At 35.0% G+C, this 22,595-nt stretch overlaps 1 protein-coding gene across 5 annotated transcripts in view; it reads left to right on the forward strand.

Moving 5' to 3' along the window:
• The window catches only part of LOC106101568 (apoptosis-stimulating of p53 protein 1), a 174,441-nt gene that overhangs the window by 151,439 nt on the left and 407 nt on the right, over positions 1-22,595 (forward strand). For 4 of the 5 annotated variants that reach the window (XM_013280835.1, XM_013280836.1, XM_013280834.1 and 1 more), the window contains 11 exons: positions 590-716; positions 12,861-13,033; positions 17,712-17,914; positions 18,976-19,150; positions 19,228-20,049; positions 20,169-20,528; positions 20,605-21,240; positions 21,351-21,433; positions 21,626-21,741; positions 21,867-21,968; positions 22,205-22,407. In XM_013280835.1, coding sequence (XP_013136289.1) covers positions 590-716; positions 12,861-13,033; positions 17,712-17,914; positions 18,976-19,150; positions 19,228-20,049; positions 20,169-20,528; positions 20,605-21,240; positions 21,351-21,433; positions 21,626-21,741; positions 21,867-21,968; positions 22,205-22,407 — 3,000 coding nt within the window. The remainder of the gene's footprint in view (positions 1-589; positions 717-12,860; positions 13,034-17,711; positions 17,915-18,975; positions 19,151-19,227; positions 20,050-20,168; positions 20,529-20,604; positions 21,241-21,350; positions 21,434-21,625; positions 21,742-21,866; positions 21,969-22,204; positions 22,408-22,595) is intronic. The other variant, XM_013280833.1, reaches the window with a different exon arrangement.

Here is a 22,595-nt window from a genome sequence, read left to right on the forward strand (position 1 = left end):
TCATCTTTTCCTAATACGATTCACCCTTTGCAGTTTGAAACGAAAAGTGTTGAATGTTTCAGTAATGTACAAAGTAATGGGATATTCAGTATGCACAATTTGCTTCCCCTCATGTTACCGTCAACTCTTTAACACGGGTATTCTATAAACGAGCCATGAAAACGCCCACAAAGCGCGCCACCGCCTCGTCGACTGTCGTTCAAAAATTGGTTACTAGACAATTTCCCTTTCCTATTTACGTATTTCTATTTTTCCATAGTATTCGTATCCTGCTCTTTGGTCTTAGGTGCAATGTGCATATTTTTGAGGGTCTGTTTTATGTTTTGAATTAATTCACAAATGGATGTAAAACAATTAAATTCTTTCGTGTATAAATCTGAATTGAATATAAAATTTTAGATGGATGAATTGATAGGTGTTTGTTAGAACTTGTAATCTAAACGTCTGAACGAATTTTGATTAAATTTGATTTATTAATTCCACGCGAACGGATTTGCGGGTGAAAACTAGTATCATCATATCAGACCTAATGTAAAAAAATGCTGTATTAATCGACTCCAAAATAATAAACAAGTATATTATGTGTTAGGTTGCGGTGGAAGGCGAGCGACTGCGCAGGCTGCGGGAGCGCGTGGAAGCGCAGGAGCAGAAGCTGCGGCGACTGCGCGCGCTCCGAGGGCAGCTCGACCGCAACAAGCAGGCTAACATCGCTCTCAGTGAGTACATCTATACTAATGCAATAAAGCTTAAACACACACTACTTTGTTGTGTAGGATGTCAGCAATCAGAGCATGTTTTTGAATAATTACTATTTAATAAAAATCTCTACACTTACGACACGCTTTAGTCTATATACTCGTATTTAAGCTATTAAACTCAGGGGGTAAAGAAATTGGAAAAAAACTTTCATGTGTAAGTGAAGTAAGGTTATTATGGTAACGGTAATTTTAACATTTGTAATTAAGAATTTGACAAAAACAATAAAATAAAGTTTTTATAATTTTATGCTCATGAAGTCGCACGGGAATAGCTAGTTTTTAGATAAAATTGTATTTACAGGTTACCCATGTGTACTCTCAATTTAACTCTAATAGTGTATTGTTAATTTTTGTTGATAGTAGAGATAACAAGACACGGACGTTACTTTCTCAAACAAAGGGATGTTATAACGTTGTAATTAAACGTTAAAATCATAAGATCTTAAAACAAGAGTCTTTCTGAATCACGTAAATACCGGCAAAGTTGGAGCTGTTTATTTAAAAGGCATCAGCAGTCGCTTACATTGCTTTTAGTTCTGAGTAAACATATTGTTTATAATGACTTAAGTTCCCAAAATTCAACGCAAACGGTTAGCGTTTGCTCGAAAACTTGTCGACGTTAATAGGTTAATTAATGCTGGGGCGCTGCGGGCCATGCCAGATTAGCTATTGATGTCTGCAACAAGCTCATATATACACTATGATATACCTTTTTAGCTTAGGTATACAAAACATACATACGTAGGTATCCGGTTTAATGTGGTCTATTATCGGTGGTAGAGTGACTTCCAAAAATACTACGTATATTTTTAAGCAACAAAAATCCTCTTGTCACTATCTCTATACTAATATTATATAGAGGAAAACTTTGTTTGTTTGATTGTAATGATTAGGCTCAAAAACAACTGGGCCGATTTTAAAAATTTTTACACCGTTCGAAAGGTAATTTATCTGTGAGGTAACATAGGCTATATTTTTTCATTTCTATATTGTTATCTTTTAATTCCTCGCGGACGGAGTCGCGGGTAAAAGCTAATTATTCATAATTTTAAGATTATTAAACAATCGAAAGTATTACTAACATCCAGCGTAATTATAACATTTTTTTTCTAATTGTACAATTTACAGTCACGTTTACTATATTTTCTCAAAATTGTGTGCCACCGCTCATAATCACGTAAATATAAAAAGAAAATATGCGTTGATTTCTTAAGAGTATTTCTTTCCTAAAGGTCAAGCTTCAGTAGGTTTTAGTAACCGCAATGTGGGAACGATAGGACATTTAGTAACTACCACTTTACCTTGTTGAATTACCGTAACATGAAAAAGTATGCAGTAGTAATTACATGAACATATTAAATCATTGAGCCCTGTCAATACGCTATTTTCACAGCAGTTATTTTATGCAAAGTGACCATTGGCATTGCTACTGATAAAAAAAAAGGCGAAATTGCATTATAATTATCTATATAAGGAGGTAATTTTGCATGAGTATAATTATGAATCGGCGTAGAAAATAACATGTTTCGTAGATAAGCATCTACATTTACGGACTTATCAAGAATATTCGTGAGAACTTTTTCGTAACGTCATCTATAAATTTTGGATTACATTTGTGCAGCACACTCCCGAGTGTAAAGTACAACAAAAATCTCATACTTTTGTCGACGACGTTATGAACTATTACGCAAATATTCATGATAGACCACCCAGATCGAAGTAGTGTCGTAAACAAGCTCTTTATCGGATACCAATTCTGTTTATCACTTTTGTTAACAAGTTTCTTTGTTTAACGACTTTGAACTTGTTTAAGACTTCTTTATTATCCTCCTTTATTTATCTTTTTTGCGACCCTTCTTTATCTTAAAATGAAGAATAGAATTTCACTATAGAATTAGAATCCTCTTTACACAAAAAATTATGGAAACAAAAGAAAAATAATAAACAACTGTTATCAAAGATTAATTTATCGATTGTGTTTCAGGATATGTTGTTTTATTGCGGTAACTTTTTGTTTAATATAATATATAAAATTAATATAACGTGCAACTTAATTTCTTTCTAATAAATGTACTTTCATAAAATCGTAACATAAAAAATTTTCGCCAATTTCCGGGTGTCGACAGATAAACAGGGTTTGTGGCATTATTTCTTTAAGAGCAGTCCTGTTACGTTGGATAGCTGATTTAAATTTTGTATTACAACAACCCTTTGCACCAAGTCAAATTTATCCTTTAGTTTTTTTTTTGCGTATTTCGTAATGTAAGTTTTAAAATAATTAATAAGCATTAAGACATTTGGCAACATAAATCTCCGTTTAAAAATGTTTGAAATTGTAATAAAATAAACAAATGAGTTTAGGATGAATAAAAAAAAATTCGAATGTAATTTAGTACGTGCGTAATAAAGTACACCTGGTCTGGTTGTATTGCTGGAGACCAATCTGGATCAACATTACGTTATATTTACGGACGCCGGTCCTGTCGAAATGGAAATAAGAAACTTAATTAAAAATGGACGCGATTCTCGCGGCGTTCGTCAAGTATGACATCTTTCAGTCGACCCATTTCTTATTAAGATGTTGCTAAGATATTTTGTTTTTTAATTAGGAAAGTTTTTTGATTTACATAAATAGATATGATCTTAAATCTATATAATCTGGAAAAATATTGTAAACTCCAAAGTATGAAAAAGAAAATTACAAATTCATGAAAATAGCGTTATCAAGCAAAGGTTACGTCTAAATATTATACTAAAGCACATGTTAAACATCCAAATTAATTCCAAAAAGCGCAGTCAGACACACTTTTGGTTTCTTATTCAGAGAAGTATGCAACAACGCAAATACCCTTTAAAGATGAATAATACTCTACAACAACTACCTATATTTTTATATCTACGAAATATGTCATCATCAGGGGCTCGGAGCCTACCCTAATAAGGAGTGACTAGGCCATAGTCAACCACACTGGCCCAGTATGGGTTGGTTGATTTCACACATATTTTTGAATTTCTTCGCCGATATGTGCAGGTTGCGCGATGTTTTCCTTCACCGTAAGAACGTCGGGTAAATTATTTACGTATGAAAATTCGAAAAATCGAAAATCACATTAGCACATGGCAGGGTTCGAACCCAAGATCTGTACATTACATGTCAAGTGCTTAAACCACTGAGCCACCGACGCTTTTTCGAAATATGTGCATTAATATACATTAAAACTGTGTTTAAACTAATTGGACATATAAGGCAATTAACCTTTCAACGTGAAAACAAACGTCTTCTCAACATTTTATCATTAGGATGCCGACACTGAATTTATTAACTTCAGCCATTCCCAAATACCTCTTTGTTAAAACTTGGTTCATTTGTTTCGGCTGATAATTTATCGCCTAACTTCTTACATGTTTTGAATACCTAAGTTAAACGTAAATGGTTTCTTATTGAATAACGTATTTCAATGTTAAGTAGTGTTAGAATTTATTGTATTTCCTTAACATTTTTCTAAGTTAACTTTTAAGGTTGTGATAAATTTGTAATTTATAAAAACTAAATGCAAACTTGTATTGATTCGGTCTTATTTTTTTAATTAAACTTAACTTAATATTTAAAATATTTGATATATGAAACCTGAATTGTAATATTAATCGTTACTTTCTCCGATATACAGCTATAGAATAAAACGAAAAAACCGTAGCGCGCTTCCGTTCGGAATCGAATATAGCGGATCTGCTATTTGTTTTAGGTCGAACAGAACGTTCTGATTAATTAATACACTGCAGTATCAAGTTCTTGGAAATTGTTGTAACGTCTGTATTACCTACTGTATTTCAAATGATATTACACTTATTCTTCGACTTCTTCGAAGAACGCATAATAATTCAGAGTTTATTGCTTGCATTTTATACAATCTTACTTCTTACTATCTTACAAATATTATAAATGGGAAAGTTTATATGGATGAATTTTAGTTAGAGATTGTAGCTTAAACGGCTAAACTGATCTCGATGAAATTTGGCATAATCGTAGAAGAATAATAGCAAAAAACATGTAGGCTACTCACTTTTGTTTTTTTTAATTCAATGCGAACGCAGTCGCGGGCGAAAGCTAATTAAGGATTATTACCAAATGCATCGTTCTAATCAGAATTAAATGCGGAATCATAGAACCTTGAATTTTATCAATCTATTTACTATTAGATTTTAAGTTATCTATAGATAAACATCTGTTATACCGTACGTGAGAATCAATCAGAAACATCGATTGTATGCAAAATGCAAAGGGGTTTATTCGAAAAATTGCAACGTCACGTACGCCTGTCTTTCGTTTGTGTACGAAGCTTGGAGATCACGAACGAAACAATACATTCGGCCGCTAGTTGATGAGGTTTCCATTTAAGCGGCAGCTCTCCGGTGTCGAATAGAAAATCTCGATGAGCTGAGTCGACATTTCCATTAGGAACTGGTCGTTTAGAATTTTTAAGTTGCACTTTGTCTGTTGACTTGACTTGTATCTGTTTTTGAAACGCTATTTCCTGTTGACGTAGATTCTTTTTTAATCGTTGGTGAAGTTATATTTTACATTGCACTAACCGGTTAAGTAACTATTAGATGACTAACTACGGCAGTTAGTTTAGGACATTTGTAAAGACAAAGATTGATGACAAATTTTAAATCTAGTTACATATTTAATTAAGTAAAGTAATTATAGATGGCAAATTCATTCATTCACGCTCACTAATTACGTTTAAAGCAACAATAGAGAACTTCGTATTCCACAATGTTTCTAAAAGCCGTGTTGTTTCAAGACGTTTCATTTGTTCTTTGCGTTGATTTATTGCGGGAGTTGTAATATGTTTTTATTTCTGTAACTTCGACTCATGAATATATTTAACATATTACATTTTCCCTGCTTTAGACTGTAACCTCTTACATACATTACGTAACCACATTTGTCATACAACAGCTAGAAGTTAAAATATATATTGAAAATGAATTTATTTCCTCACCTATAAAGAGATGACGAAAAATGTTTCTAATTTCGTTACCAATCACTAATAAATCTTGACAAAAAATATACGACATGATATTTTAAGATAAATTATTACAAATTGAATCTTAAATACGTCAAAATCATAAGTTCAACTTACTTGTACAATGTATCTTCATTGTAGGTATCGATAATAACAATGTCCACGTCCACATTACAATGTCCTTGAGGCCAGCAATCGATAAGTTTCTGTAAATTATTTAGCGGCTACCGACATACGATCAATACCTATATCGAAGCCACGGTTTACTAATTTCATAGAAAATATAGTCATGTTTAAAACAAGTGATTAAATAACATTAGATTTTAAAACGTACTTTTTTCTTACATATTTATAAATCACTAGCTTTCGCCCCTGAATCCGTCCCCGTGGATTTACACAAAAACAAAGGTAAGTAGCCTTTGTGTTCTTTCGTATCTGCGACAAATCCTATTAAGATCAGACATTTAGGCTACAAACTCTAACAAACATCCATCCATCTTTCGCATTTACAATATTAGTAAGAAAGATTATATGACGGTCTTTGCTCTATTTGGTTTGCATAAAAAAGCAGATTTGTCAGCTTTAATATTAGCCTGCTAAGTTTCTGACGTTTCCATTTATTTTATCGTTACCTAGTGATCTATTAGTGTTAGGTTGCCCTAAGTTTTAATGAAGTAAAAAGTTATGTAATTCAGAAACGCATTTCATGAAGTTATCTCGCCAAAAATGTAGCTGGGAAACCGGCTATTAGAAACATACAAATGACAATTACAATGTGTGGATACAATTGAGTTCTATGTCAAGATTTTGATCTTTATGAAAGTACCACAACTTTTAGTATATTATTTGACTTTATTCCTTCATGTTTTAACATTCCGTTCGTCATCTCTGTCTAGGGTCTGGACAACATGTGAATACAAATTATTATATGTTAAAATAACTTCTATATTATACAAGCATTGAAGTTGCTATTTTTAGTTTAATGTTATGAGTATTTGATTCGAATGCATGGATTCTTATTTACCTAAAGATTAAATTACAATTTAGTTACCTCATTTATACTAATTCAAAAGTGATAACATTTTTACTCGTTTACTTTTGTATTTGTTTGTTTATTTTTGTTAACACTTGGGATGATGTTGGTTAAATAAATTTACTACTATTATTAAAATTTATCCAATGTTATTTAATGATTGAAACATAATTACAAGTAAGGATTTAAAACTCGTCTCTTCTCGGTTTGAAAAATGTTTCCAGTGCATTGTTGATAATAAATTCACGGATAAGAAAATAAAAACAACCATAATTCTTTCTGCTATATTCTCGTTAGAAAAGAACGTCTTACGTTACATTCATACGTTTGATTTATTAATACATCTAGATAGAATATAAAAGTACAGTACTTTACAGTAAATGATTTATGTACATATATTTACTTTTAAGTTAACAATAATTTATTATTGATGAAAATATTGAAATACGATAAAAAGAGGACAAACAGAATGAAGTAAACGTGACTCAAAACTCACTTTTCTTGTTTTAAAATTGCTAAATACTGCATTCAATGTCACAATTTCTGAACTGTTCTCACTATCGTAGTTTCTGGATTTACTTATTTAATATAGGGACTTAATTAAGTATAGTTAAAATAGCTGCAAAATATTACACAATGCCAGACCTTACTGCATTACATTCTGAGATAAAATGCTTTTAACAGTAGGCGCTCATTAACACAAATGACAAAAATAATTTGTTGTTCTTAATTAAAAAAGGTAGGTTACACAAATAACAACGGAAATTTAATTCCTTAAAACGCCATTCCTCTTTAAATACGGCACAGGATTTTTTATGAAACTTTTGTTTTAAAAATTATGTTGACAAAACTGTTTTCTCTGCCTACATTCGTAGCGAAACAATAAGTTTTTACCTACATAGGTTTATATAGATAGAATATCTTACTAATGTTATAAATGCAAAATTTGAGATGGATAGATGAAAGAATAGAATTTGGAATAGGTTAAAGTTTGTAGCCTATACGGCAAAATGGATCTTGATGAAATTTGGCATAGATCTAGAGGGTGGTCTGGAAGAAAGCATAGGCTACTCAGTCAGTTTTTTTTAACTCCACGCGGACGGCGTCGCGGGAGAAAGCTAGTTATATTACATTGCAGATAATTTTATGTTACAGTTATAGACATCATAATTTATTGCTTTAATAACTTAAACTCTAATTGAAATTGATATTTTTAAGAAAAAGTAATCAATTGTTTAATATGCAGCGAAGTTACTGCAAATAACATTAACCAAATTTATTATTAAAACCATTGACAATTCCAATTAGGGTTCAGTTTACGTAACACATAAAAGTACATAAGAGTAGGTAATGGATGACAGCGGTATCGTATGAATTTATCGGACGCTTTCAATCGGATAGTTGGCAAGTTACGACCGTAGCAATTCAGTCGGTCAAATGACAAGGCTTCCATTTGGATACCATGCAGTTACAGTTATATATCAAAATAATTCAATCGACCTTCACATTACGAACAAATCGGACGTGATATGTTGTGTAGTTCATTAATAAAATTATACAATACTGCTATTCAATGTAGTGTATTTTTGAAAATAAAATCATTCAACTTTGAAGCCCTCTAGTATCTAAAGGTGGATACAGACTGGATAAGAAGTGAAAGGACACAGCAAACAACTCGTAACACTACATCACCCTATATTTTTCACGTACCACTGCGTTCTACCTACTTACATCTGTCGGAGTGCGGTGTTAGATGATTGTCATGTTTTTAGGAAATAAATGACTCATCCCCCCTTAAACTATACGTTATTTTCGGACATAATATAAATGATAAATGACATCAATTCGGATAATTTCAATTTTACTGAATATATTTCGTTTACTTTTATACCACGAAACCATATCCTTTCATTAAATGCTTGTACTGGTAACAAAAAAAAATGAATAGGTATTTAGGAAAAAAAAACACGACCGAATTCATAAAGATCATGAGCGGACTATGGGTTTCCTTAATAGCCGAGTGAGAATCATGAAGTTGTATTATTGCTACATAGAGGACTACATAAAACATGTTTCGGCTTTTACGATGCGTAGGCCACATCCTCAGGCCATCTGACCTTTTCATCCTTAGTACCTTGCTTAAAATTTACAACATCATTGTAGAAAGTACAAGTTTTAAAATAAATTGAATAGAATTTTTTTTAAGATCTTTATACAATGTAAGAGTACTAACTACATTTTATATTTGATATTTATAGAAATGTTTAACGATACAAGAAAAAAGAGACGAAGCATATTTTTTGCTATTATTTTTTTCAAGTCATGTTTATGGAAAAAAACCTCGACAAATACAATTTTATTTATTTAATAAACTTGCATTTGAAAAATAAATAATAATTATACATTGTAAAAAGATAACCTAAACTAAATTGTTATGTCATCCATGTCCGCAACTTCAGTACGTAAAGAATAAACCGCAAATGATACCGCAGGTCCAATGTCAGATGTCTCCTCGAAATAGAACGATCTTGATCTGAGAATATGACCCAGTTATAAAACGAATAGTGGGAGGTTAAATTACATACAATTTGTATGGCCACTATATAATTTTTGTAATCAAATAATTTACGACGTTTGAGTGAGATATAGGTCAATCTAATATTTGAAAAAGGTACTATTGCAAGCCATTTTTATCTTGTTCTAATATTGTTTTGAATACTCGTTTAAATATTTCTGGAGAAATGTTTAAGGTATTTTAGGCTATTCTTAAAATAGCATGTTTGTGATTATATCCTATTGTTTTTAATTATTTTTCGATTTTTCTATAATTTACGAAAGTAAAAAAATGTAATGACGATTTTCTTTCTCGAAGTGATTTCGATAGACATCTGGATGATATTTTCGCCTCATGAAAGATTTGGGAATTCGATTTCATCAAACATTCGAGTACCCAATTACTTAAGGAAAGTGCTGGCTTGAAACGAATATCTTTAGCTTCGTCATTAGGATCATACTAAAATAAAGCTACTACCAAACCTTATTACATCTGATTTTATTATTTAGTAACTGAATATTTTCTGTAACTTACTTATATTGTAGATGTGAAAGTTGTCATGAATGGATGTTTTTTTAGAGTTTGTAGCCTAAACTGCTGAAAAGATCTCGATGGAATTTGGCATAGACGTAGAAGATAGTCTGAAACAACACATAGGATACTTATTTTTGTTTTTAATTCCACCTGGACGGAGTCGCGAGCCAATGCTTTGAAACTCAAATAATACTACAGTGTATTTTTTTTTAATTAATACAATTATAAAATCTAAAATTGCCCATATTTGTCTTCCCTATATGGAGTGTTTCATATCAAAAACTTAATATCCGAGTAGTTTAGTAGGTATAGTTATATGTAGAGAATGTAGGCTTTCGTGTCAAAGGACAATCACACAAGCGATTGTATCGACATTTGCCGGTGCCAGCCTTCAAACGACACGATGACTCACCTCACCACAAAATCAATAACTTGTACCATACTTACAGCTTTTACTAACTTTCATTTCCTTGACAATTGTATTTTCAATTTTTTTTTAAAGATATTTGTTTTGTCAACCTATGGTCCAAAAATATTAAATGTGAATGAGTCTTTTAAACTAAGCGCTTATTTTAAATAATGATTTTAATTTTATTTCATTACATACCTAAACACAAAATTCTCCTTTGCATAATAATGTAGACGAATAAGAAAGATGCAACAAAATAAAATATTTAAAGACTGAATTTTAATCAGGAAAATACAGCAATGGTTTTTGTGCATATCTGTAAAGAAAAATACGGAAAACAAACGCTTCGTTTTATTACTTTCAAGATAAAATTTCCGGCGTTGCGCATGCAACAGCAGCCTTCGCCTATTTCAATATCAGGTATTGGAAGGTCAATTTGAGAAACGATACCGATATTTTCAATTAAATTTAGTTTCGATAAATACTTCTTGGTGTACGTTACTTATACATTTGCTAAAAACATTTAATTCCTTTACTATAGTGGGAGGTGAAAAATTAATATTTTAATATCATATAAATTAATTTGTGCAGCATTGTTATTTTAATTTTCAATTTATACGTCTTAGTTGTTTTCACATTTAGCTTATTATAATGAGTGAAGAATAATTACTATATAGGTAAGATTTTTTGTCGCTTTAAATGCTTTTAAATAAACATTCTTTACGTAAATGCTATGAAACAAGATAAGGAAAATTGAAACTTTCCTAAGAAGAATCTTAAAAAAAGGACTTCACTTGAGACGTGTATATCAAGTGAGGAATGCGAAAGAAAATTTCCTTAAGAGCGCTAAGTTAAATCAATTTGTAAGGGTCACAGAGATCGCGGTACATCCGTGTACAAAAGGTCTATCGCAATTCTGGAACCTTTTTTCTCTCATTTTGATGTTTTAGGACTGAAATGATGAGTAATATGTCTGTACTATTATTAGAATTCTACTACTTGTTGTTTCTAAGAGATATAAGTATGAAAGAACTAATTCATTGAAATAATAGATTGATAACTATAATTTGTTCAACGAAATTTGAAATTCAGTTATTCTTAAAATCAGATAAGTAATCCAAAAACCTGATGACAGATCAGGATTTTAATCCATATTTCAGATGTTAAAGATTGAATATTAGGTTCGTCCGTCAAACAACACGTATACATATGTATTTCTGTCTAGATTAATCCATAGCCTTAAGTAATGCGATGGTGTTGTTCCCATCAAGCCTTAAGGCACGAACGGAAGCTCGTCTCCTCATATAGATAAAGCCCTCTTTATTGTCTCCAGTAATTGAAAGGTCGGAGGTATTTCCCTCGGAGCTTTTAAATTGGTCTCAGCTGCTCGTTCAAACTGTGAAATAGCGCTTTCTTTGCTTAATATATTGCGACTATTCTACAAAATGACGACTTTGCTTTTTTATAAAGTAAGGCGCTGCAGCGCTTTTTTATTATTCTTTTACAAGTAAATAGTCTTTGTTTTTTAAGACGTCAGTGCCTTTATAAGAGAAAAGTAGGTTTATTTTTATGCCAACAATAATTAAAATAAACATTTAATTGTATCAAAACAGTTTAACTAATTTGTAACTATTTCTTTTTGCATATTGCCAAACAAATAAATAACTTTTAAAATTGAAATTATTTTTTTCATGTTAATATGTTTTTTTTAAATCTTAAATCATTAACAACAGTATTCTTGATTCTACTCATAACAATAATACAAATGGGCAATCTTGGTTGTTTTGTTTACACTGTGACTAATTAATGAACTACCCACTAATTCAAATATTGGTAGGTAGTTGATAAATTTTATTAAACTGCATCTACGTATTTTGTAGTTCCAGTGCACACATTCATTTTTGTTTTAAACGTAAACGTAAGCAATAGTTAATTAGTTTTTATGCAATTTCAAGTTTTTTGACAGAATAAAATAGTGGTGTATAAATCTTATTATATTTGTGATACGGAGTAGTTCTTCTTCAATCAAGTGTTATATGTCGATCTTCTGTAAGTAATCGTAATCTAATTTATACATGTCTAAACTATCTTAACTATTTTTTAGCTTAAATGGATTCTATTACCACTATAATAATAATTTTAATTAGACAATTGCCTAATATACTTCCTACATTTTTGTTGAATTATCACCGTAAATATCCACAGCCTAAATATCTGTACAGAATATGCCGTAATCTTACAAAAATGTGTTAGAAATATGACTGTCACTGATTGACTTTATGGATTTCTATACCTCATCATAAATGTGTATTACCATATAGGGTTAGGTATAATTATTTTATAAGAATGCATTTTCTATAACTTTGCATGATAATGTTTGAATAACCATGATTTGTTTAAAAAAGGCGCTGGCACAATACAAAAGGGTTAACCTATGTTTAAGCTAAAATGTATTTAAAACTCTAATTTTTTTGGTTGTTTTCAAGGATAATTATAAGAAGTTTTTGTATATTTATTTCTAATATAAATATTTTTTGTACAGACAGTGATCTCGAGTCGATCCGCGCGCTGTTCAATGAGAAGGAGAAGGAGCTGTCGGTGGCGGTGGCCAAGGTGGAGGAGCTGACGCGGCAGCTGGAGGAGCTGAGGCGAGGGCGCGCGCAGCCGCCGCCGCCTGCCGCCCACGAGCTCGACAAGCTGCGACGAGAGCTTATGGTGAGATAAAATATATACACAATAACTAATCAATCGAAATATAACAGACTAATATTTACACGTGACTTTAACTAAACGGTGAAAGAGAACATCGTAATGCACATATCGCCGAAGAAATTAAAAGATATGTGTGAAGTCAACCAACCCGCACAGGGCCAGCGGGGTTGACTAAGGCCTAGTCACCGTAACCTAGTGTAGACTCCAAGCCCCTCAGTGGGGATTTGTAGTGAGCTGGTGATGATAATGATGATACATTTTATAATGAACCGAGCTATTTATCTTTTATTCTGTTTATAAAAACAGCTTATAGAGAATGTAGATACTTGAATGTTGTCTATTTGGATTTTATAATGGGTCGTATATACAGGTTTTGTCACTTAATGTTTGTTTTTATAATGTTCTCTGTTTTCAAACTAATCATATTTTTCTATTAAATTTAAGCATTCCAGTAGGAGTTATAATAAGGAATAAAAATCCAACGAATTCTTGAACTAATGCCCGTTAGACGCTGAATAGACTTAAGTAGGCTAACAATCAAAAACCTTTTCAACAATGTATTGGAATCTTTGGAACGGACGTTTTATTCAAGAATAAACAATCAAGTTAAGTCGAGTATTCTCTCGGCTCTCGCTATTGCAAATAAACTTATATGGAATCCCTTTTCAAATTGCGAGCCCTTGTCAATGTCGGGACGTAAGGAATCAAGATTTACTCTGATTCCATCAACGAATCAGATTTCATAGACAGTACTTAAATTAGCTTGTTTTTTTAAAGATATTGTTAAATTGTAACCATTTAATTGATTGTTAATGTACCAAAAATATAAATAAAATAGGCAATTTGTCGATATGGAAATCTCGACATTTTTATGCAATTTTCTTAGGCTGAAAGCATAAAGGATAGGTCGTTGTCATTCCAGATTTGATTCTTTTTCCCGAGGTAGCTCAAAATTGACCAAAACATTCAACCAATTCTTCCGCCAACAATGTCGCAATGTTACTAAATAATAATGAAAGACAGTTACTGAGTTATCATGGCTCCATTTTAATTTGATCCACAATAAAAGTGGAACAGGATAAATTAACGCTGACCTTTTAGCCATCCGCTCGTCGCGGCTATAAAAAATTACTGCTAAGAGCTCCGAGTACCCCACTATTGTATTACGAGTACTACATTTGATTTCTAAATCGAATTTTAATTTAAAAATAAATTCCCTGCATCTCTATTTTATTTGAAGGGGATTAAAGTAACAAGCAATGCTTTTACTCACTATTTTCATTTATAATAAAATTTGCTTTCACCCGCGACTCCTTCCGCGCGAATTTATAAAAAACTTAGTACGAGTATGTATTCTTCCAGACTATGTTCTACATCTATGCCAAATTTTATCGAGATCCATCTATCAGTTTAGGCTACAAACTCTAATAAACATCCATCCATCATTGAAGTAAGATTGTATAAACACTATTCATTTTATAAAACGTATCTATCGATTGACGAGCGATGAAAAATTCGATCAAACGCCTAGCTTCGGTCTGTCAGCATTCCGTCTTACCGCACGTTGTTTGCCAAGTGGGTTGCCGGAGTAAGGTCGAACTCGCCTGGTTTTGATACACTGCCATTTTCAAGGGGATCTATTACATTGTCACTATGATGACATCATTAAAAAAGAATTTAACCACAGACAAAACTAAAGGTCACGTAAGTAAACTTTAACATTAGCAATTTGCAATAAATTGCACTGATATGTGCCAAGTCAAATAAATGAGTTATGAATGAATAAATTGATCCAAAATAAAAATAAATTATATCACAGGTTATAATAGTACCATGTCTAATAATATTGTAATCAATCAATAGTAGTAATTACCTTGCATTTCATCCTTTCATCGAGATAATAAAAATCAAATGATACACCTGACGATTCACAGCGAGTATCGCGTCACTGAACTAATTTCATGTCTACAGCCGCTGCCAGCGTTTAGAATCAGACTATTTGACAATTCAGTTAGTGCCCCGACTCCCGACTAGCTTACATGCTCATATGACCTTTGTTATAATGTCAGTGTGTAATAAACAAATAGTATACGATCTAAATACTGTACAGTGCCGTGACAAATTTCTAGTGAAATGTTATTAGGACATTATGAACACATGGTGCTACAGGTATAAGAAACGGAAGCCGAATTGTAGATTACGTTTGCGACAAGTACGTGGAAATTAGTATTTGGATACATTATAGAAGTGTAATTTAGACTAGTTGTTGCTCGCAACTTCGTCTCTGTTGAATTAAAAAAATGATAACAAATGTAGTCTATGTTATGCACGGATAACGCAACTTTTTAATGGTGAAAGAATTTTTGTATTCGACTTAGTAGTTGTTAAATTATTTCTATATACAAAAATACAAAACTTTCCACTTTTTAATATTAGTATAGATGTTGCCTTTGAATATGCGTTCAATATTTCTGACTAAAATTGTAATTTTATTTTGTAATTATATTTTCAAAGAAATAGCATTTCTTAAAGTCGTATCGTCAATATGCGGTTCTACTAATTATTTAATTTGTACTAAGTGTTTTGTTTATACAAATCTTGGTTAATTAAGATGCTTATGTCGTATGTCTATTGTTATAATTTAATGGTATCTTAACACGACATAGAAATGTCATGAAGGGAATTACGAGGTACTGTGTAATCCCATAAGAGCTTCCATAAGGTGTTCCTAACCCACATTAATAACCTTACTTTGGAGCTTAACTGTGTAAATTACACCTTTCCTTAATTTACCGTACCAATGTATAGATACTTATAACAATAATAAAATATATTATTTCATATTTTCATGGTATTTGGTATGTTACCAATATTATTACAATAACACAACTTCCATATCTTTACACAAATTGTTGATCCAAATTTAGTTTAAGTACTAGCTTTCGCCAGCGACTCTGTCGCCGAGGAGTGATAAAAAAAAACAAACATTAATAGCCTATGTGTTCTTTCCAGACTATCCTCTAGGTCTATGCCAAATTTCACCGAGATCCATTCAGTCGGCTACAAACTCTAACAAACATCCATCCGTCTTAACTTTCGCATTTATAATATTAGTAAGATTACTAAGTATTAATTTTAGCACTTTTTTTAAATGTAGGTTAATCCTCTTTACTATATATAGACGGCGATAGGCTACATAATTATTCTAAAGCTATGTAGAACCGGAGTAACCCCACGAGACGGCACAAGTATTTAATAAGATTAGCATATTTATGAGACAGGCTACAGTCTTACACAATCTAGTTATGTGTGGCAATTACAATTAATTAAAAGAAGCCAAATATTTTGAACATGTATATAATCTACGAGCTTCATTCCGAATTTCGTTTTCATCCTTCACACACGCACGATACAGAAAAGTTGTTCTTAATATCGAGCAGAAAATTCATTGACATGGAAAAAGTCGTTCAGTTGGAATTGATTTAGCACTAGAACGTTTCGTGGTCAGTTATATCGGGTACGTAATAATGGGAGTTCGATAGCTCTGTTGTGCTCGGCGTGTTGATTACGAAGTGCAGTGCGACCGTATTTATGAAGAGCCGACTGATTCGATACGAATTTCACACTCCATTGTACTGCAAATTTATTGGGTCGACCGCATCATTTCGTGCGGATTTAGGAACTCCTATCAATGGGATGAGTGGTCAGCGAAATATGAAATGGTTTTAATTTTATATCAATTGGAGATACTATATTTGTATAATTATCAAATTTTCACATTTCATTAATTTATAGCTGTTGCTCGCAAGGCCGTAAGCGTGAAATTATTTAATTTAAAAAATAGCGTCTATGTTATACACTGATAGCTTTTTAACGGTGAAAGAATTTTCTAAATTGGCGCAGTAGTTTTTGATTTATTACAAAATACACAAAAATACATATCTTTCCTCTTTATAATATTAGTATCGACTAAAATTTTAATATAATTCAAGATTAAAACTAGAACGTCGTGTTTATCTATAGCGTCTAAGTAGGAAGTTTCACATAAACTCGTGTATTATCGTGGAAACTGATGTTTATGTTATAAACAGCTGTTGTCTCAAGTTACTAATATAATATCGGGATTTCGTTTATCTTACGTTGTATTACAAATACTCGCATAATATTACACGGTACTGAAGTGTGTATCTTCATTCTTATATTCTATATTACATAGGGACTTTACTTAAAATTTTTATAGGAGCTAGACAGTCATCAACTCAGGTCTTATTCACACACGATTTTTCGTCAATGTTTTTTGTTCAGGTTTTGTTGTTTTTAGTAGTAAGGGATTGATATTGGTCATGTTAATAATTGCTCCAAACCACACGTACGTAAAGTTTCGTTACACGCCATGCATTTTCAATCTTTTCATGTTTTCAATATCGTAATCTACGTCATATTTTTTAGTAAAGACGTGATATCGCTCATTTGATATACATGTCAATCTATTTAACCTGTATTTACTTGATAGCTAGTTTTTGTCGAATTCAAAAGAAACAAAAGTGGCCCGTGTGTTCTTCCAGACTTTGCTTTACGTCTATACCAAATTTCATCAAGATCACCTGCTTAGGCTACAAACTCTAACAACCATCTAACCGTTACTATTAATAAAAAGTAATATAAGATATCTGTATTGCAGTACCGCAACAAGCTGAATGAGCAGCAGAACGGGCGGCTGTCGGCGCAGCGCGCGGCGCTGGGCGCGCGGCAGGAAGAGATGCGCAGCATTGACCGGCGCGTGGCGGAGCTGCAAGCGCGGCTGCTGCGGAAACGAGCTCTCAACCGACAGCTCGCCGCCGCGCACCGCCAGCCTCGACCGCCCCAGCAGCCGCAACACCAGAGGTAAACAACTGTTACAAGAGCCAAAAGTCTATCCAATCTCGTGATTACCGACTTTTACTTTTTTTCCTGAATCCGCCAAAATGGCGAAGCGACCGCTTCCTATAGACATCCGCAATTGCAGTGGCGTTTCTTACCTTGAATCGACAGTGGAGGAGACGCATATACAGAAGATATTTTCCCTTCCTAAGCGTCTCTTCGCCGTCAAATCCACTTTCCCTCCCCATTCTTTCCTTATAAGAAAAGGGCGGCTTACCGCCCTAATAAAAGTACTTCTCCGGCACCACATAATGTGTTTAATTGTTACTCATTACTATTTAATTAATATTTACTGACTGCTGATCTAAAAGGCATTTAATGAATACGTAAAATGTCGCTTAGTGTAATTTTAAAACTAAATAAAAGAGGACAATGTGTCTCATTCCCTTTCGTTTGTCTTCTTATTGACGGTATTTTCAATATTGCAATCATTGGTTTTGTGACAACGGTGACGAACCTATTATTAGTATTAGTATTTAATACAGCTTTGACACATCTATAAAACTTGAATCCTCTATATATTCATTTTGCAAAACTTAACGTTAAATAATTTAAAGTTACTTTCAGCAAGTAAATTCCGCTCGCGATTCAATATATTTAGTGCTACGGTGAAAATCCATTACGGGGCTAAAATTAACGTCAACACTGAAGCTTGGGAGTAAGCTGTTACAAGTGCACTCGGAAACTCTCGCACCGATGCCGCGTTTCATTCCAACTACAGCGAAACACTGAGCCTGAATGAACGGCAAACCGCCATTAAAGTTACGCTAAGCATATGCAACGCCCCGAATTGCTTCGCGGAATTTAAATTAATAAACTCATCGCAACTACTGCGTTTAGATTGTACTAGATTTCCGTCTGTATTTCATTAGTAACTAATGTAAAGATCATTAACAAATCTGTCCCACATAAACCGTTAATTTTTCCGGGAAAAAATTTAATCTACGTACTTTTCCAAACCGTAATCTATCTCTGTACCTATATGCCTGTCATATGTTTATTTGGAATGCAAATATTACTTACAGAACGAATAACCCAACGCCAATGCAGCAGCTGCCGAGCTACCCGGCCGGGGCGGGAGGCGCGGGCGGCGCGGCCGGCCAACCAAAGAACCAGCCGGCGCGCGGCAACGTCGCCGCCGTCGAGCCCTACAACCATGTGCCCCATGCCCAGAGCCTTAGCCATAATAATAATTTCCAGGTAATGAATATATTAAGTAAGGACTAGCAAGGTGCTTTGCGTTAGAAATTTCTCTAAAATATAAATTTATTTTCCAGGCTTTGAAGCAAAACGTGATACAAAATAACGTGCCATTAAAACAGCTCACCCAGAGCGATAACATACAAAGTCACCTCACGCAGCAAGAAGCTCACTACTTACACCAAAAACAAATGATGAACCCTCTGTTCAACGGCGGCTACCCTCATCCCGCGCCCGGACAGGATAGTCAGTACCCGTCGCAAGCGCCGTTCCAGGAGAAACATGATGCTAACTTTGTCCAACAAGGCATCGCCAACTACGATCAGAAGCCGATGTACGACCTCCTTTTGAAATACCCAGAATATTCAAAACAACCACAATACAGTCCGAACAGCACCAGTAGTTCAAATAGCAACCAAACGGGGAAAGAAATAAAAATCAACGAACAAGAATTTCCTCCAGAATTTGCTGCGAGCAAATCGGATCCTAAATACCAAACGTTACCTTACAACACTAAATTTCCGCAAGGTAACGGGAAAGTAAAACCTGAAGTGAACGGCAAAGTGGTCGATGTGCAAGATGCTAAAAATCAAAACGCAAATATTAATCATATGACCGTCCATTCCACACCTTTATCGGTCATCAACAAAAGCTTGGCCACGCCTCTAAGTCAAACGGAAACGACATATCAACAAGAACATACATATCAATTACAAAAATCTGACTCTTCTAGTAGGTGTAACCAGGAAGGGAAGGAAAATCATGCATATCCACAAAACTCTAGGTTAAGTCAGAATAGTCAAGGCAATGAAGTTTCAAAAACGAATTCAAAGAATCAACAGAGCGTGAAAGGCAGTTCGCCGATTTCGACCGTCGCCGGCAGTTCCATAGGATTCGGGGTAAGCTCTCTTTCAGTTTAACTTTGTTCGTTCATTGCCATCATTTACATTGCTCGTTCTCGCATTTGCACTGTCGTATCATAATCATGTCGCCTGTACATAACATCATCATTTTCCAGAAACCCGTATCGAGCGTAGCACCCACATCGGTTCAGGTCTCGAGCGGGAAGCCATCACCCATTTACCAGACATCCTCGACAAAGATCCAACCCGTTCAACCGCAAATCGTTCAGACCCAAAGCATTACTGTACCGAATCATGTAGCTAGTAACATGGTGACTTCCCAACCCCAGATCGTTAGGAACACGGCGTCAGGGCTCTCGGGAAGCTCGGCCGCGAACCTGAGCGGTCAGAGCGCGTCCTCGCAAAGCCTCTTGTTGTCGCCGCCGCAGAGCGCGAGCACGCCGCTCGCCACGCCCGACGTCAGCGGGGCCGACAAGTCCCCCAAGCCCGCGCTACCTCCCAAACCCACCATCAAGGTATTCCTCATCTGTCCTGAAATTCTCAAAACCGATAAGTAATTTGGAAATTATATCTCAATTTCATGCTTTTCAGACTCCACCGAGACAATCGGTAAACAATGACCAAGCTCCGGAGAATAACATTCAGTCGCACGGCCAAGAATCATCAAATGACAGCGAGCCCGCGCTAAGCCAAAAGGAATCAAGTAACGGTAGTAGCGGAAACGAAATGATTATCAAAGCGCGTCCCCTCACCATCAGGAAACCTCCGCTAAGCGAACAGCCCAAACTGAGAAACCTCAACAATGCCAAGAATGGGATCAGCGTCAGTATAAACCGACGTATTGAAATGCCACCAGCATTCTTGTTCCCCGAAATGGATCATTTAACATTAGACACCAACGAAATGCAGAACGGCGTAAAAGACAAGACGAAAAAGGATGAGGTCGATAGATCTCTCAATAACAACATATCGATGAGTTCCAATGAGAGACAAGAAGACAGCAAAGACAACGGTGTGTCGGACATTGCGGAACAAATAAGTTCCGTTGATTTGAACGGTCAGGATTCTCAGAGAGCTGAGAATGTGCTGAGGCGGTCAAAGAAAGGCAACCTGAAGCAAGGCGGCAAGGCGCCGCTCGCCCGCCGCGTCAGCTTCGACCCGCTCGCTCTGCTCTTGGACGCCAGTCTGGAAGGAGAATTAGAATTGGTTAAGAAAACTGCAACACAGGTAAATTTACTGTTTAATATTGAATATGTCGATTATTTTTCTTTACAAATTTTAAGGTGATATCATCTGCCCTTATAAATCATGACGAAAAACAAAAAATCATATTTCAGGTGCAAAATGCAAGCGCTGCCAACGACGAAGGTATCACTGCTCTCCACAACGCCATCTGCGCGGGACATTTCGAGATAGTCAAGTGAGTACATCGAAGATTTTGCTTTACTTTCACCACTTTGAATAGAAAAATGGTACGGAAGTAAACCGTCTATATACTCATTTGCTTTGACTAGCGAAAAATGCCCTCAATAACTAAACTTCCGAGTACCCTGTATAAGTGCAGGAGCCTGCGTTTGTGTGGATCTGTCGTAACGCGGCGGTGTTGTGCCAGGTTCCTGGTGGAGCTGGGCTGCGACGTGAACGCGCAGGACTCCGACGGCTGGACGCCGCTGCACTGCGCCGCCTCCTGCAACAACCTGCCCATGGTGCGCTTCCTCGTCGATAATGGTACGCATACAATTGTATTTATGCCACTTTCTTTAATTACTTGTACCTATTGCTCTCACCCAACCCCAACGTTAGATCCTGTATTATCGTATGGAAGTTATATGGACAATTTGTTTTGTTTTCAGGCGCTTGCATATTTGCAACAACTCTGTCAGATCATGAAACGGCGGCTGAGAAATGTGAAGAGGACGAAGAGGGTTTCGACGGATGTTCAGAATATCTGTACAGTAAGTAGTATGACGTTACTTTACTAAAAAAAAAAGAAATAGAAAGCTTTTACAAATATCTTGTCGGTTTAGAGGAAGCAACATTTGCTAACCAAAAATAATAGCAAAATGCTGTTTCCAGCCGCTAAGATATAAAACTTATGAATGTTATTAGACAAAAATGGGTTTATTCCCAACGAGGTGACGGTCGGGAATAATCCCAAATATGTGAACAATATTGTAATGACCGATTGCAGGCGTGCAAGAGAAGCTGGGAATAATGAACAGCGGCGCGGTGTTCGCGGTGTTCTCGTACGGCGCGGCGCGCGGCGACGAGCTGTCGTTCGAGTGCGGCGCGCGCCTGCACGTGCTGCGCAAGGGCGACGACAGCGAGCGCGAGTGGTGGTGGTGCCGCGACGACGCCGCGCGCGAGGGCTACGTGCCGCGCAACCTGCTCGGGGTAAGTGCAGCTGCCTCACCGACTCACCGCCTCACCACCTCACACCACTTACACACGAACTGCCCGCAAACTTCGTTACCTCAGAATTTTTAAAAAAATTGTCCTATACGGGTATAAGATTATCTCCCACATCTATCTTCTACCTTCCAGTGAAACACTCGTCCAAATCGTTCCACCCGTTCCAAAGA

Source organism: Papilio polytes, unplaced genomic scaffold (assembly GCF_000836215.1).
Source record: "Papilio polytes unplaced genomic scaffold, Ppol_1.0 DF823980.1, whole genome shotgun sequence".
In the NCBI taxonomy this organism is placed as follows: Eukaryota; Metazoa; Arthropoda; class Insecta; order Lepidoptera; family Papilionidae; genus Papilio; species Papilio polytes.